Below are 16645 nucleotides of genomic sequence, written 5' to 3'. Positions count from 1 at the left end.
TCCCCTCCATATGGGGGGATCACAGTTTCCCCACCCCTGCTTTAAGGATATACCGGTAATCCTATGTACACTTTGCTGGGAGTAAGCCCCATAACACATAGTGATCAGCAGCAATAAGAATACTCTTATTAGCAACGAAGTCTGTTGCATATTTACTTGGCTTAAACCAAGGGTAACCACTGAGGTGCCCTCCAAATGTTGCTGTTCCCATCACCCTAGATCATGGACTTTGATGGCTGAATCTGGTGAGCGTTGTAGCCCAAAATCTGGAGGCCACCACATTGGCTAGCCTTAGCTTAAACCTTCCCCAACCCGGTGCATACCAGATGTTTTGAACTGCAGTTCCTATCAGCACCAGCTGGCCTCGCCCAGTGGTCAAGGATGACAGGGAGTTGTAGTTCAGAACACCCAAATAGCACACCAGGGGGGGGAAAGTCTGCCTTAAAGCAAAGCTGGGCAGATTTCTGGCTTCTCAGATCCAGTTTGCTTTTTACTTGAACCCCACAATTTACCAAATGGAACCAAGTGCGAATGACATACAGAAAGAATTAAAGATCAGTAGGGCCAGTGGTGGCTAGTGCCTATTGAGACTGGTAGGGCAGAAGGCAGGAAGTCAACAGTAGGTAGAGTCAGAGCCAACGGCAGGTGCAATCGCAGCCAAGGACAGTCAGAGCCCACTGATTCTAGTTTTGCTGTAGATGAGTTCTACAACAGTGAGAATGAGGAGTAGGAAGCCAAGAGGCAGTGTCGCTTCCTGGGGAGTTTATAAGAGGGCAGGCAGGTGGGGACTGGCTGGTGGCAGGATGGGGTTTCACTGCTCCATTTGCCCTATTGAACTGCCATAGATCTTCATCTACTTTCTGCCTACCACTGTCTTAAAGCACTTAGCTCTGTTTCTTATTGGAACTAAAATACTGCACTGGCCATTATTATTTTGGGGTTGGAAAGCCAGTTCTAGAAATGTGATGAGCGCCGGCACTGCCTTTGTTCCCTCATTCTCAAAACTGGAAGTCTTCCCACATGAATTAGCCTGAAATCCTGGCTGAGACTGGAATCTTACCTTATCAGTGTAGTGTAGTGAAGTCACATAATAAGTTGTTTTTTTAAAAAAACAACCAACAGCAACCTTCCCAAACCTCCCTTACTCCCTTTGTGTGACCTTCCTATCGTAATCAGAGCAGGGAGTTACTGGCGGCAGCAGATCTTTGAAACGCCTCATTCCTTAATTTGTGGGGCAGTTTGTTTGAATGTTAGGGATACTCAAAGAAGAAGGAACAGCCCACTGAAAAAACTATTATACTTCTGTGTCTTATTTCACTGTGCTGTGGAAACTTTCACAGAATATGGACTTGCAATAAAATAGTGAGAGGGGGTGTGTCTGTGAAAGTATCCTACTATGTAACCAAGATTGCAGGAGACACAGATTTATGGCCTTGCCACAATGTGAGTTTCCCCAAAAAGAGGCACTGTTTGAAATGAAATTAATCAGAACAAATGGTGTTATGGCCAGGAAAGTTTGTATATTCTCGAGCTGAAATATTAACAATGGTAAATACAGAATCAATCGGCAGTGAGCTTTTATTTTCAGAATGAGACTAGTTTCCCAAGAAGAACTTTTCAGGGAGAAAAAAATAGGCAATAGATTTAGATTATGTAGCAAAACCAAGTACGGTACTCATTCTCCATTGATTCAAGAGCAAAATGTTGGGCGTATGCTGTCTGTGTCTCTCAACAATCTTACATAACTGAGTGTAGACTAGGAAGAAATCCCATCTTGTCCAAATCTCCTTGAAAGTAAGGTGGGATATAAATCTGACAAATAAGCCATTTGTCAACATGACTTCTCCAAGCTCTAGGACTTCTGGTCTCTTTTCAAAACACCATCACTGCACCTGCTACTTGTGGACAACAAATAGGTCTCTGTGTAAGAGCTCATTCACAAAAAAGGAAAATCCATTTCATTTGGCAACCTTTCCTCAAGATCTTCTCTCCCCCCCCCCCCCGCACACTTGAGCTGCTGTGATGTGGGGGTTCCTTCCACACTTGTATAAGGACTTTCATCTGGTGCCCTACAATAGGCTCTTGTCCTTGGTTCCCCACCCCCTACCACTTCTTGTTTAAAAATACTTCAGAACTTTTTGTTCATGATTGTTTGGAATGGAAATATGAGCAATATGGAGCACAGAGCAGGATATTCATGCTGAACAACATCCACTGACCTCCTAAGTTTCTAGGAAGTCCCACTATGGAAGCTGACCTCTTGGAGATCAATCTAGGCTTTAAAGAGCAAAGTCCACGGAGAAGAAAGGCAGACTGGGGTGCGGCTGGTTTCATTTCAGCCTGAGGGTTTGGAGCTTGACTTGGGGCTGCTGGGCTGGGTTCTTTCCGTTACAAGCCATTAAAGCCCAAATTCTTAAACTGGAAATCTATTTTTTTGATGGACAGGCTGCCTGAGAGATTGCCTGGACTATACTACACGCATGGAAAATTGATCATCTGAATAATTTGTCATGATGAGGACAAATCATGTTTTTGCTTGCTGTTTTTTGAGCCACATTAGGAAGGTTTGTGATAGTCCATTTGAAAGCCTGTTCCATGATAGCATAGGCAGCAATTCAATCTTAGCTTTTCCAGCAGCTTTGCATCTGTACAATGCTACCCAGCACAACTATTTCAGATTGTCAAAAAGGCCTGCTCAGCTTTTTGCTGTCAAGAACCATACAAACACACAGTAGCCCACAACAAGCCTTAATTGCACTACAGACAAAGTTGCTCACATCCTCTCAAGGCTTTGTACTGGTGATCCCCTTGGCCTCTGCAAGAGTGGATCTACACACAGGAAAAAACCACGGTATAAATAAGTCAGAAATTACCATTTTCCCCCGTGTATAACATGCCCCCGTGTATAAGACGTCCCCTATTTTTTGGGATTCTAAATTAAGGAAATGGGGGAAGATTGGCCAGAGTTCTTAAGCTTTTTTTGGGGGGGAGGGTGCCAACAATCGCTCACCCGCCTGACCACCCCTGCCATTCTCACAACTCGACGAACCCACCAATCTGCCCGTTAGCTGCCAACAACTGCCAATCACATGCACACTTGCTGCTGCAGCAAACAATCACCCACCCAAATGCCGCTTAAAATCTGCTGCTCACGGCTAACACCAATAGCATGTCCCCCTATGCACTATCCGTGTATAGGATGACCCCCAATTTTAACAGTTCTTTATAATAAATAAACCTCATCTTATTCACGGGAAAAAACGGGAAATTGTTATAACAATAGAAAATAACACTATGCAAAAATCTATGCCATACATAGCCCAAGTAGATCACTGTGAATATGTTTTGTCTGTGGTTGCCCTTGAGTGCGATTCAAGCCAAAGGACATGTTAAGCTATTCATGCTGCTGCTTCTTTTAAGTGTGCTTATGCTGGTCTCTTTTACTTTGAAGCAAAAGCAACCAAGGGTGAGGGGCAAACTGGGGCAGGGATCAGTGTCCTGTGTTGGTTCTTGCTGAAAATTGCCCTTCCCCAGTTGCTATTGGCTCTCTGCAAAGCGCTATTTACTTTATGCTCTGTAAATTTGTCTAATCCTTCTTTAAAAAGATGCTATCACCACATCTTGCATCAGTGAATTCCATTGCTAAAAGGTTTCTATATCAAAACAGTAGAAGTATAGGTGGGATTCTGCAGGCTTCAAAGTTGACAAGGGTTCTGCCACCTCCATTGTCAAAGTCAGTTGTGCTCCGTTATCTTTTCCCATGTGACATGCCAGCCGCAAGACATATGTCAAATGCATCTGGCTGTCAACACCATCTAAGAAACACTGAGGCTAACCATTTCATTTTCCTGAATGGGCCACTCACAACGGAATCAGGGGGATGGAGAATGTCATTGATTAAGCCCATGTTATGAAAATTGGGAGATCCCTGACAGTGGTGCAGTTATGTAAATAATTGATCTTTCTAGTAGGGGGTTCTTAAAATGGCATTTGGGTATTACTATCCTTTTCTCAAAATGTGGGAAGCCTGTTGCATTTGGGGGCCCTTTTGCTGATTCTGCTGTGTGGGGTCCGGGGCCTCTGCCCCAAAGTCCTGCCCTGATGTTATCTCTGCTGCCAGGATTGCTGCCTGCTGCCATTGCTCCAGCTTTGTGTCAGCAGGACTTGGGGGGATGCAGCTGGGAGCTGCTGTCTGCACTGTTGGAGTAAGGACCGAGTCTGTGGGACCGTCTCCAGATGGAAGGAATGCGCTTGGTGCTGATGTGGTGAATGGGGGGATTGTCAGGCCGAGCTGGCTGGGTCACAGGGAATTCCTGTCTGTAACCTTCCCCGACGACATTTTGCCAGAAATAAACCCTCGATTTGCTGCCAACACAAACAGAAAAGCTGGGATTCCACGCTGAGCACAAAGCCCCTGTGTGCTCACTTCCGGGCGGTGTGATCCTCTGTGGGAAAGGGGACTGGGATGCGGTATGTCTGTGTGTGGGGTCGTATCTTAGCTGTTCCTTCACTATAGAAACGGGTGCAGCCTCACAGCTTGGAATTGCAGCCTGCCCGTCATATTCTGCTTACGCACCATACATTTCAAGCTCAAAACTTCCCTCAAAGCACCCTGGGAAGTTTAGTAAATTACAGCACCCAAGGACCCTTTGCTGGAAGCTGTGTGCTGTAAATGTATGGAATGCACGAGGCAGGAAGGATGAGCAAGGGTGTTCTGTTTAACACCAACCTCAGCTTTTTGTCACCTGCACTTGGTCTCCAAATGTTCAAAATCCTTCAGTTTCTCAAGGTTTTCTGTCAGGAGAAGAAGTTGATGTTTTATTCATTTTACTCCTGAGAATTTCAGGCTACAATATGTTTCCCACCTGAAGGGAAGAGGAAAATGAAGGTCAATGGTTTCAGTGGAGCCCTGAGCACAAGCTTGTGCCTTAGCATCAGAAACAGAGAAGGTGATGCATGAATAATAATTTGTTGTTGTTTAGTTGTTTAGTCGTGTCCGACTCTTCGTGACCCCATGGACCAGAGCACGCCAGGCACTCCTGTCTTCCACTGCCTCCCGCAGTTTTGTCAAACTCATGCTGGTAGCTTCGAGAACACTGTCCAGCCATCTCGTCCTCTGTCGTTCCCTTCTCCTTGTGCCCTCCATCTTTCCCAACATCAGGGTCTTTTCCAGGGAGTCTTCTCTTCTCATGAGGTGGCCAAAGTATTGGAGCCTCAGCTTCATGATCTGTCCTTCCAGCGAGCACTCAGGGCTGATTTCCTTAAGAATGGATAGGTTTGATCTTCTTGCAGTCCATGGGACTCTCAAGAGTCTCCTCCAACACTATAATTGTACCCTGCCCACCTGACTGGGTTTCCCCAGCCACTCTGGGTGGCCTCCAACAGATATAAGAACACATAAGCTCTACTGTCAGGGGCAATATGCCTTTGAACATCAGCTGTTGGTAATCACAAGTTAAGAGAGCACTCAGGTCCTGCTTGCCAGCTTCCCATAGGCACCTGGCTGACCTCTGTGAGAACGAAGCGCTGGACTAGGTGGGTCTGATCCTACAAGGAACATCTTACGCAGTGTTCTTAAGCTCTGCATTGAGAGCATAGCTCCAAGTACTTGCATATCACAAAGTGGGGTTCGGAAGAGAATGTAAATAAGAAAACATGCATGCAAATACTTTATCTCAGGAACAATGGCTTCAATACAGTTTTTCAGCTGAAAAACTACTGGTGAAATAATACTGATTCGAGAACACTCAAAACCCTGTGCCTTCTTTACAGATTGGTATAGCTTAATTTTCTATGCAGATGGAAAGCATGTAGGCAGGAGACCTTGTTTCCTTTTATGGAATGATAGCTAGAGGTTCCCTGCTTGCTGCGTTTCTTTGTGAGATATCTGCACGTTCTTATTTGGTGCGATTGTAATGAGATCTCTCTGCTGATACTGTTTGTAAAAGGAACAAAATGAGCTGTAAGTCTGCCTTCGGTTCTGTTAATGTTACTGTTTGTTAAATGAAACTGAATATATATATATATTTACCGTAATAACTATTGAGAGTGTGTTGAAATGTGATCTGATCGTAAAAGGGATTGTTGTGCTTCTGTTATATTTTCATATTCACCCAGGTGCTTATCTTCGAATCATCAGAGCAAACGTAAGCACTAACTTAATTTGAACAAAAGTGGAAGGCTGCCCACCAAATTACTTTCGTGGTGGACCTACCACTTTATTTCTAATGCTGTGTGTCCTGTAATTTTTTATACTACAAATGTTCCAGGGATTTATTATCCCACTTTTGTCATGTTATAGAGCAAGCCCCTCCAGACAGCAATAATATTGTAATACTGGGGAAGCATAGCAGAAAAACTAATATAGCAGAACGGTGTGTGGATGGGCCAGTATAAACCCTCCACTAATGCACTATAATTGCACCAGTGACGTGTTTCAGAATACACACAGACACACACAAACCCCACACACATTTGGAAGGGCCCTGACTCTCTGCTCAGTTAATTTGGTGAATCTTTGATTCCAGCCAGACAGGGAGTGTTGATGTGCAACTGCGGCACTTAAGCCACTTCCTCCTTCTCCTCCACCCCACAGGCCCAATGCCCAGTTTCCTCCTATTCTGTTGGACAGCCAAGGAGGTGGCTTTCAGCCACCCTGGGATTTCCCTTTGCTCTGGAGTCCTTGCCTGATTTAATCATTCCGTTTCCCAGCCTTTCGAGGCATCGTTACCATGCTAATTGCCATCCCCGGCCAGCACCACGCAGCTCCAAGGACAAGAATAGATTCCACCCCTGTTCTGAGTGGGGTGTGTGTGTCAAAGGGGTGGGTGGGAAGGAAGACACTGGGAAGCATTGTACTCTCCTTCAAAGGGTTTAAATTTAGTTGCCTTATTTGTTGCTACAAATCACCTCAGCCAGGGGCCTCAAACGCTGCCTGCTTGGCAAAATGCTGCACTGTGAACCTTGATTTCCAAAATGAGAGATGCTTAGCTTGAGCTGACCTGGAAGTCCTGCCCTTTGTGTCGGACGTGTGGGGGTTAGTTAATGGTTATAAAGGCACCTCAGAGGTCCTCAAGTCCAACTCTCTTTCAATGCAGGAAAGAGGCCCTTCAACTGTACCCATCTTCTTTTATTACTTAACACATGCTGAATCTTGACTTTGTAATATTGCTGAGTCTAAGTTGTGGCTAATATAAAACCCAGGTACTCCAAACCAACAGAGGTGGCTCTGACACCTTTAGGATAAGAAATGAGAACTTATTTCAGTATTCCCTCTCTCAGCCTGGTAACATATGCATGTTATTTTTGATCTTTTTTCTCAATGGACTTCTGCTTCTGTATGATAATCTTGAAGCCTATATATTGTATTCATTCATTCATTCATTCCCCACCCATCTGGCTGCGTTTCCCCAGCCACTCTGGGCAGCTTCCAACAAAGATTAAAAATACATTAAAATGTCACACATTAAAAACTTCCCTGAACAGGGCTGCCTTCAGATGTCTTCTGAATGTCAGGTAGTTGTTTATCTCTTTGACATGTGATGGGAGGGCGTTCCACAGGGCGGGTGCCACTACCGAGAAGGTCTTTTGCCTAGTTCCCTGTAGCTTTGCTTCTCACAATGGGGGAACCACCAGAAGGCTCTCGCCATTGCTTTGCATAGTGAGGCATTCCAGGTGCAGCACTAACCAGGATTAGCTTGCAATCCTATATCACAGCCTTCTTCAACCTGCTGCCCTCTAGATGCCCTCCAGTCCCAAATATTTGGAGGCCAGTTGGTTGCAGAAGGCTGTTATATACATCTGCAATCAGTTCCATTGAACTCAATGGAACTTTGTTCTGTGTAGACAGATGTAGATTTGCACTATGAGTTTCCTTTGGATGAAAGAGCACTGGGGAAAATGGTGGCATACAGTACTTGCTTCATTTACAAAAATGCATGCATGGTATAAGCAAGCAGGAGGCACTCCTATGAGGTGGGAGCTCCTTCCATGGTTATTCATCTTCAGGAAGGCATCTCATCGCTCTTCCTTTCTCTTTGCCTCCGTGTTCAGTAGATTTGCTCCAAATGAGCACTAAAAAGTAGTTTTCCCAGGGGAAGCAGCAGGAGAAGAGGAAGTGTGGATAAGCCCACCGTAATCAGACAGCAAACTCATAACCAAAGCTTTTTAAAGCCAACTAACACCACCTTCCTCTTTTGTTGATGGTTTCTATTTTCAACTTTTATTTCCTCTTTGTCAGCTAGCAAAACAATATGCTTGGTATCTAAGGTTGCAACAGCATGCTCTAACAGCCAGTATTTTGCAACTGGGTTAAAATAAATTATACTTATTAGATATACCACACACCAGTTGTTCTACTGCAGGGGTAGCCATATTGTGCCCTTCAGATGTTATGGACTACAGCATACATTGGACATGCTGGCTGAGGATTATGGGAGTTGTAGTCCAAAACGTGGAGGGTGCCACATTGTCTACTCCTGTTCTATTGCATTAAAGCTCTAACTCTGCCACTGTGTACAATAGGACAACTGCACTGACTTCAGACTTGCTGGCAGGATAAGGAGGAAAGGAGAATCATTCTTCCTATCTTTAGGCTTGTGCTTAAAGAAGATTCTAATAAGTCTACTTATCAACAAATAAAGTATTAAGTTAATAAAGCATAACCCTTTAACTTATTATGGATTTTCAAAAACCCATGACTTGACAGTGCTGCATTCACTGAATGTGCTTCAGTCCCTGAAAGACATTCTGGCAGAATTTGCATCCATTTCAAATTGTTGGCAGCAGTGTAATCAGACTGGAGAGCCCAGAACTGATTTGTTGTGGAATTTTAGAACTCCAGGAATAGCTTCTGCAGAAACACAGAGACCAAAAATAAAAGCAGAGCCGGGGAGGCTTGTGCAGCTGGGCAGAGATCTAGCATCTGGACTAGCAGTGGGGTGAGTGGCAGCTGATTCCTGGCAAGCTTTGCCGCGCTGTGTTCCAGCTTCAAAGAGGAGTGGGATTGCTTCCTTTTCTGTAGCTGCATCAGATCAGGCAGTGACAATCAGCCTTGCAGTATAGCTGGTGAAAGGGTGGGAAAAGTGCAGGAAATTGTGGCTAAAATTATCAAGGGGATGGAACAATTTCCTTATAAATAAATATTACAACGTGCTGGGTTCTTTAGTTTAGAAGAAAATGGTGAGCAAGGAGGACCACCAAAAGAGGTGCATGGGTAGAGATAAGTTTTTCTCCAGCTCTCAATAATACTGAAACCCAAGGTCATCCAGTGTAGCGGAATGGTGGGGGATTCAGGAAAGACAAAAGAAAATGCTTCTTCATATATCACCTAGTTAGGCTTCAGAATCCTGTCTCACAGGATGTGGTGATGGCCACTAAATTAGACGTGCTGTAAAAGAGGATTAGATTCACAGATCCCCAGTTGCAGTGGGGACCATGAATGGGAACAGACTGCTGTGTTCATACACCGCTTGCTTGTTGGCTTCCTACAGGCATCTGGTGCCACTGTAGGAAAGCAGGTTGCTGAACTTGATGGGCCTTTGACTGTCCTGTTCCAAGAGAGGCGTTCTTATGCTGTGTGGTTTGTAATGCCGTCTTCACTTTGCTGCGATTGCAGGTGCCAAGCTGTGCAAGCGTTTCCATCCAAAATATGCTGCCATGGGATTTCTTTTAATAGTGGCTATAATTGCTTTAATCACTGTGGCTGTCACGCAGAACAGTTCTGCCACCAAGAACAGAAAGGTAAGTCACAGGAGAGCCTCCTGCGGAAGCACTGTGAACGGTTTAGGCCAGTGATTCCCTGCACTAGTGCAGCATGGGAAGGGCTAATGCGAAAAACGGAGCATGTTGGATGCATCTACCGCTCCCCGTGCATGTTGGAACAGAAATAATCTCTCCCTTTCTCCACCAGTTTGCCGGTAGTGGCAACATTTTGAGGGAGGGAGCAAGGATGCACTAGGGTTCTCTTATGCTATCCATTCTGCAGCTAGAGGGCAATCCCAGAAGGTTCATCATTGCCCACAAAGGATGCTCCTTAACCTGTGTCCTGAATGCCTAGGCAAAGAGGAGGGTGGGTTACCTGGAAGCAACTTTGAATAATATTACCTGCATTTGCAAGAAGGATAGCTGGTCCATTCTTCTAATGGGTGATCTGCGAAAAGATATATGTATTTTTCAGAATAGAAGAGTAAAGAGTGCCTTCAAATTTAAGCAAAAATGAAACACTTTTGCTCCAGGTTTCAAAGCTTTAGGAAGCACTGGCTTGAGTTCTTGAGCTACAAGATACCATGACTCTTCGTGCCCCCTCCCTGCTGTGCTTTCATGGTCTGGTTGATTCATCTTTTCTACCAAACATCTCTGCTGCAGAATTTATCCTGCCCTGTTCCGATGTCAAGTCAAATACCTTCCTATTGGTCACAAAACAAAAAACCATTAGTGGTAATGTTAGTAATTCCTGCAAAGCCTGCTGAGGGTAAAATTAGGTCCAGAGACAGGTGCGTCTTTAAAAGCCTACCATGGCTTCTCATTTTAGGCCTGAGCATCTTACATTCAGCGCAGATGGACTTATGTCTGAAACCACAATCATGTGGGCAGATCACTCAAGAATTTATAAAAGGTCCCAGTTTTAAGTAAAGGCCATATTTGCACATCTGAAGGATGCAATGACTTGAATCTAATTTATTTGCAAATACAACATTGATTGCAAAAAGATAGGAAATGAGAGGGATATGTTTGCTTAAAACACACACACGTGGCTTTTATGGTAGCTAGGAGAAACAAATTATAATTAAGTGCTTAAACAGAAATGCGTCTCCATCTCATCTTCCCAATATGCTGAGTTTTACTGAGCAAAAATTGTGGTTTTGTTTCTTCTGCAGTATGGGATTGTGCTGGATGCTGGTTCTTCTCACACTAACTTGTATGTATATGAATGGCCGGCAGAGAAGGAGAATGACACAGGAGTTGTGCAGCAGGTGCATGTCTGTGAAGTAGATGGTAAGAAAGTGGGAAAGTTGGGGCTAATAGGATGTTGAAATGATAGTGGAGTGAAGAGGGTAGAACATAGCACGCTTAGGAAAACACCAGACTAAAACTGGCTGACAAAAGTTCTGTGTTCTCTCTTCCAGGTCCAGGAATCTCAGGATATGCTGACCGTGTGGGAGAAGTTGGTGTCCCTCTAAGGCACTGCATGGATAAGGCAAAGGAAATAGTACCAAAAGAGAAACACCCAGAGACGCCAGTTTACCTGGGAGCAACAGCTGGCATGCGGCTGCTGAGGTACCAAAGAAGGATACAATCTGCGCTCTTTGAAATATCATGTTCGCTAGGGGTGAGATCGCAAATTTCAGTTTTCAAAGGTTTCTTTGGAGTTGACAGGGATACTCAAACTTGGCCCAGTTTGTCTTTTCTTCCTCTCATGCCTGGGAAGATTTAGTTACATACAGACACCGCACAGTGTCTGCATTTCACAAACATGTCATTGCTGCGTTCAGTCCCTTGTTGTTTGCTCAGTTTGGTCCATATACAGTGGTACCTCAGGTTACAAACACCTCAAGTTACAAACACTTCGGGATACAGGCTCCGCTAACCTGGAAGTAGTACCTTGGGTTAAGAACTTTACCTCAGGATGAGAACAGAAATCGCGTGGCGGTGGCGTGGCGACAGCGGGAGGCCCCATTAGCTAAAGTGGTACTTCAGGTTAAGAACAGTTTCAGGTTAAGAACAGACCTCCAAAACGAATTAAGTTTGTAACCAGAGGTACCATTGTAGATGACAGTTCAAACCGGAACATGTATCTCTGCCTGGACACACTGATGCAAAGTGCCTAATTTGCTCTGTGTGCTTGGATCCCCAGCTTATGGAGACCATCTCTCTATTTCCTTCACTTACTATTGTACATTGTGATGCCCAGAGGTGTTGCCATAAGCTTTGGATAAATCAGGATCTCCATAACGGCCATCATTCACTCACACAACTATTCTGTGCCCAATCCACAGTGCTAACGCTGCAATAGTTACGAAGATTATGAAGGCGACTTTTGCAAAACCTCCTGGTATATCAGGTGCTCTTGGTCAGGAAGCTATGTGTGCAATAGAATGAAGGCTGCTTCTGATTCTGATTAGATGTGATTACAGGGGCTTCGACTGGATGACTTTTGGGTCCCTTCCAATGCTACAAGTCTATGATACATTTTTTTCCTGCTCCTGTTTGTAAAATCACATGGAAGTAGTATGGAAGGAGCCAGAAAAGGGCTGAAGGTGCCTGCCCTAGAGCAATGTTAGATAAGCCAGATATAAGTAAGATCTGCACCTTCCAAACCTCTCAGGTCATTCTTCATAATTTGCATGTCATATCCAAGCATCTGCTTTATCCATTGTCACAAACATGCACATCTTATATCATTTCTTGGCCACTTCCCAACATGCACTTTTAAAAAGCCAAAGAAGGAAATGGAACTATCAGACATCTGGCCTCAAGTAGCAGGGAATGCTGGCAGATTAATTTATTTTAAATTGATGAACTGCTCTTTATCCAAACAGCTTCCAGGGCAGTGCTGAATGATAAAAATACAATATAATAAGACAGCACAATGTAACTCCTATCCCTCTTTTCTACATGCAGACTGGAGAACGAGAACACTGCTAAAAAGGTCCTCTCTGCAGTAGAGGAGACCCTGCGCTCATACCCCTTCCGTTTCCAGGGTGCCAGGATCCTCACTGGTGAGGAAGAAGGTGCCTATGGCTGGATCACCATTAATTACCTGCTGGGCAACTTCAAAGAGGTAACATGCCATGCCAGAAAGGAAACACTGCTCCAATTTAATAGTGATGACTCCTTACAGCAGGGATGGCAAAACTTGTGGCCAAGGGCTGCATGCACCCCACAACCTCATTTCATGGTGGTGGCAGAGGAGGGGGGAGGATGGAAGTGGAAGAGAGAGAAAGAAAGGGATAGCCCATCCCTTTTGACTCTGGCACCTGCCCACCAAGCAGCACATATCCCTCAAAAGATTGCCCCTAAAGGATCATGGCTCTTGTAAACAAAACAAAACAAAACACTCTAGTGCCATCCAAACCACCAAAACAATTGTTAAGTATGGAAATATAATGCATTGGTGCAAAAACAACAAAGCATCTTGTGCTGCTTTTTAAAGATGCACAGATTGACTGTGGCACATGCTTTTGTTGATGAGAGGCCTGAATAAATGGGCTTCAGTCTTTAAGATGCCACAAGACTCTTTGCTGAAATACATATTGCTAGAATACTGAGTTAAGAAGTCTCCAACCTTCCCCCCTGCAATTTAAACAAACTATTGTTGGCCTTCCCATACTGTATCTCATACTTGAATGATCCTTGGTTTCTCCCAACATGTCTATTCCTTACTAACCCACCTCTTGCCTGTGCTGGCACACCTCTAACCATCTGATTCCCCTGACTCCATGCTTCCATTTTCCTGGGTCGCATCCTGTGCTGCATTTCCCATAAGATGGGTCTTCTGTCCCTTGACAAGCTCACACAGCTTCCTCCCACCTGGTGTGCTCTTTTTGCAGTCCATCTGGCCAAAATTCCTGCCCCGCATCTTCTTCAGAACTGGAACCATAGGGGCGCTGGACCTTGGTGGAGCTTCCACACAGATCACCTTTGTACCAGACCAGGAGACACTGGAGTCACCAGCAGATACAGCAAACTTCTATCTCTACGGCAAACAGTACACTGTGTATACGCACAGCTTTCTGTGTTACGGGAAGGACCAAGCACTCCGGCTCAAGCTGCTCCAAGACGTTCTGGTAAGTTTGGGGTGACTCTTAAGCTGCATGCCCAGCTTCCAAGTCTGTTGTGTCCAGCTTTCATCAATCTGAAGATTATTCTGGTTGCAATCGTACTAAACCAGAAGCAGTAGAGCAGGGTGGCGGCAAGGTCAAAGCTGTACAGGAACATTAAGAAGAACAGCAGACTGGCTCGCGCTGTCTACCAAAGCAGCCCTGTCCCACTGCACCTACGACTTCTTCACTTAACAACCTACATTGGAGTGGGGAACCTTGTCCAGCTGCTGGGCCAGATGCTACCTCCCCCATACTCCTTGGGCCACTTTGGCATCATTCTGAATTCAGGCGACAAGTTTAAAGGGCCTTGTTCTCAGCACCAATCAGCTGACTGCTGAGACGCTCGGTCCCACTTTGCCTCTTTACCTGCAAATGGACATTCTTCCTCTGCAGGTTAGAAAAACTGTCTGCAGAGCTTCTCTACAAAGGACAAATGTCCACCTCTAGGTGGAATCCAAACGGCATCTGCCAACACACAACTTTAAAGGGGTATGCAGTCAGCTCCACTCAGTGCTGTTAGAGAGCCTCAGTTTCCAAGGGATAATCAGGAATGCCATGTAAGCGCCTGATTGCTCCTTTGCAGCCGCAAGTTTACCTGCCCATGCCAGACATCACAAATGTGGGGCAGATGAGTGTGGTTTGGGGGAAATAGCCTTGCAGGTCAAATTAGGATCCCTGCTGTCTGAAACTAGCTCCTAGTCTAGAGGTTCCCAATGGCTGACCCACATGCATGCTTTTCAATATTTTTCCTGGCATATTTCCTTCTGGCCATCCATTGGTGTTTTTGTTTTGTTAAGTTGGTAATAAAGTAAAAAAGCAAAAGCAAATATAGTAACAATATGGATATTACTTGCTGTGAGCGTATTCCTGCCTAGATCCAGGTTTTGTGTTGTCTTGTGTCATAACTAGTTGTCGGTGTGTATAACTGCCCATCCACCCTTTTTCTTCTTTTCACTGCAGGACTCATCGAGTAGCAGAATCAGAGACCCATGTTTCCATCAAGGATATGAAAGGACTCTTAATATTTCCAACCTGTGCAAAAGCCCCTGTACAGCTCCAAACATCACCCTACCCTGCTCCTCACAGCTCCAAATTGAGGGTGATGGAGATTATGAAAAGTGCCTGACAAGCATTGAGAAAATCTTCAATATTGTCCACTGTCCTTATTCCAGCTGCTCATTTAATGGTGTTTTCTTGCCTCCAGTATCTGGGGATTTTGGGGTGAGTCCATATAAGCACCTGCCTCTCTCCACCAGGCAGAAACTGGTGGCTTTACCCTGGAGGAAGGACTTTTGGAGTGCAATTTGCCTGTCCCATTAGTGTAGGCTTGTATTTAAACAGTAGCCTGGTAGCCATGATGTGAGCAGGAATTACATGGAGGCAAAGGAAAGATGGATTCTTTCCCTCTTCCCCTGACATTTTGCTTGGTTTCTCTGCTAGGTGCACCAATTTGTTATCTTCCCCTGTCTGCCACTAGGTGGCAAAGTCCAGCTGAGCTACACTTAACCATACAAGAACATGAAGGTTTCTTAAGATTTCATTAGCACCCAGTTAAAGCAACAGATTGACTTAGCACATGGGTAGGCAAACTAAGGCCCGGGGGCCGGATCCGGCCCAATCGCCTTCTAAATCCGGCCCGCGGACAGTCCGGGAATCAGCGTGGTTTTACATGAGTAGAATGTGTCCTTTTATTTAAAATGCACCTCTGGGTTATTTGTGGGGCGTGCCTGGTGTTTTTCCATGAGCAGAATGTGTGCTTTTATTTAGAATGCATCTCTGGGTTATTTGTGGGGCATAGGAATTCATTCATTCCCCCCCCCATATAGTCCAGCCCCCCACAAGGTCTGAGGGACAGTGGACCGGCCCCCTGCTGAAAAAGTTTGCTGGCCCCTGACTTCTTGGCATAGAACAGCTACCTGAGCAGAAGGAGAGAAGCCCTGCTGGGCATGAAGCATGGGGAGTGTCCATGGGGTCTACTGCTATTGGATGGGATGGGAACTCACAGCGGGAAGTGGTAGAGCTTAGTGGTAGAGCTTTGCATGCAGAAGGTTCCAGGTTCAATCCCTGGCATCTCCAGGTAAAAGGAGCCTGCACCCTAGGATGTAAAAGGCAGAGCCACTGCCAGAGTAGACAATATTGAGCCAGATGAGTCAATAATATAAGGCGGCTTCCTGCCTACCCTCAGAAAATACTGGGTCATTTATGTTGGAGACAGCAAAGAACTGTTGATAATAATAGCTGATTAGTTAGTGAGCTAGAGATTACCTATCTCTTCTGCTAAACATACCCAGAGTAATGTACACAGCATAATCATGAAACCATACGCATAATCATAAAAGTACATATACAAGCAAACAACAAAGAGTGTTTAACGCACCGCCACAACCTAAAATCATCCAGGGTAGAAGATAAAATGGCAGCAATAAGCCTAGATGTTAGGCATAAAAAGTCTTTCAAAATAAAGATGTCTTCATTTTTGGTGAGAGAGATGCACAGGAGGCAGCCCGATTGACTTTGTTTGCTAGGCCATGTGGTGTTCTGTCTATATGGAGAGCCAAGGGAGTTGTAGCCTTCTAACTTTTGCCCCGGATTAGATGAAGTGGGAGTTCATTGTCTACAACCCATAGCCAACTACAGTGGTACCTCAGGTTATGAACTTAATTCATTCCAGAGGTCCGTTCTTAACCTGAAACCATTCTTAACCTGAGGTACCACTTTAGCTAATGAGGCCTCCTGCTGCTGCCACCGCACAATTTCTGTTCTCATCCTGAGGTAAAGTTCTTAACCCGAGGTACTACTTCTGGGTTAGCGGAGTCTGTAAC

At 45.0% G+C, this 16645-nt stretch overlaps 1 protein-coding gene across 2 annotated transcripts in view; it reads left to right on the top strand.

Moving 5' to 3' along the window:
- ENTPD1 (ectonucleoside triphosphate diphosphohydrolase 1) overlaps positions 1–16645 on the top strand; it is a 32209-nt gene that overhangs the window by 12198 nt on the left and 3366 nt on the right. Inside the window, exons 1-7 of one of the 2 annotated variants that reach the window (XM_079978665.1) lie at positions 8771–8939; positions 9617–9741; positions 10878–10995; positions 11127–11277; positions 12622–12781; positions 13551–13787; positions 14784–15044. In XM_079978665.1, coding sequence (XP_079834791.1) covers positions 9658–9741; positions 10878–10995; positions 11127–11277; positions 12622–12781; positions 13551–13787; positions 14784–15044 — 1011 coding nt within the window. In that variant the 5' untranslated portion in view covers positions 8771–8939; positions 9617–9657. Of the gene's footprint in view, positions 1–8770; positions 8940–9616; positions 9742–10877; positions 10996–11126; positions 11278–12621; positions 12782–13550; positions 13788–14783; positions 15045–16645 lie in introns of those variants that run through there. The other variant, XM_079978664.1, reaches the window with a different exon arrangement.

The sequence above is a fragment of the Podarcis cretensis genome (genome assembly GCF_951804945.1).
Source record: "Podarcis cretensis genome assembly, chromosome: 5".
NCBI classification, from domain to species: domain Eukaryota; kingdom Metazoa; phylum Chordata; class Lepidosauria; order Squamata; family Lacertidae; genus Podarcis; species Podarcis cretensis.
This window is presented reverse-complemented; position numbering and strand designations above follow the sequence as displayed.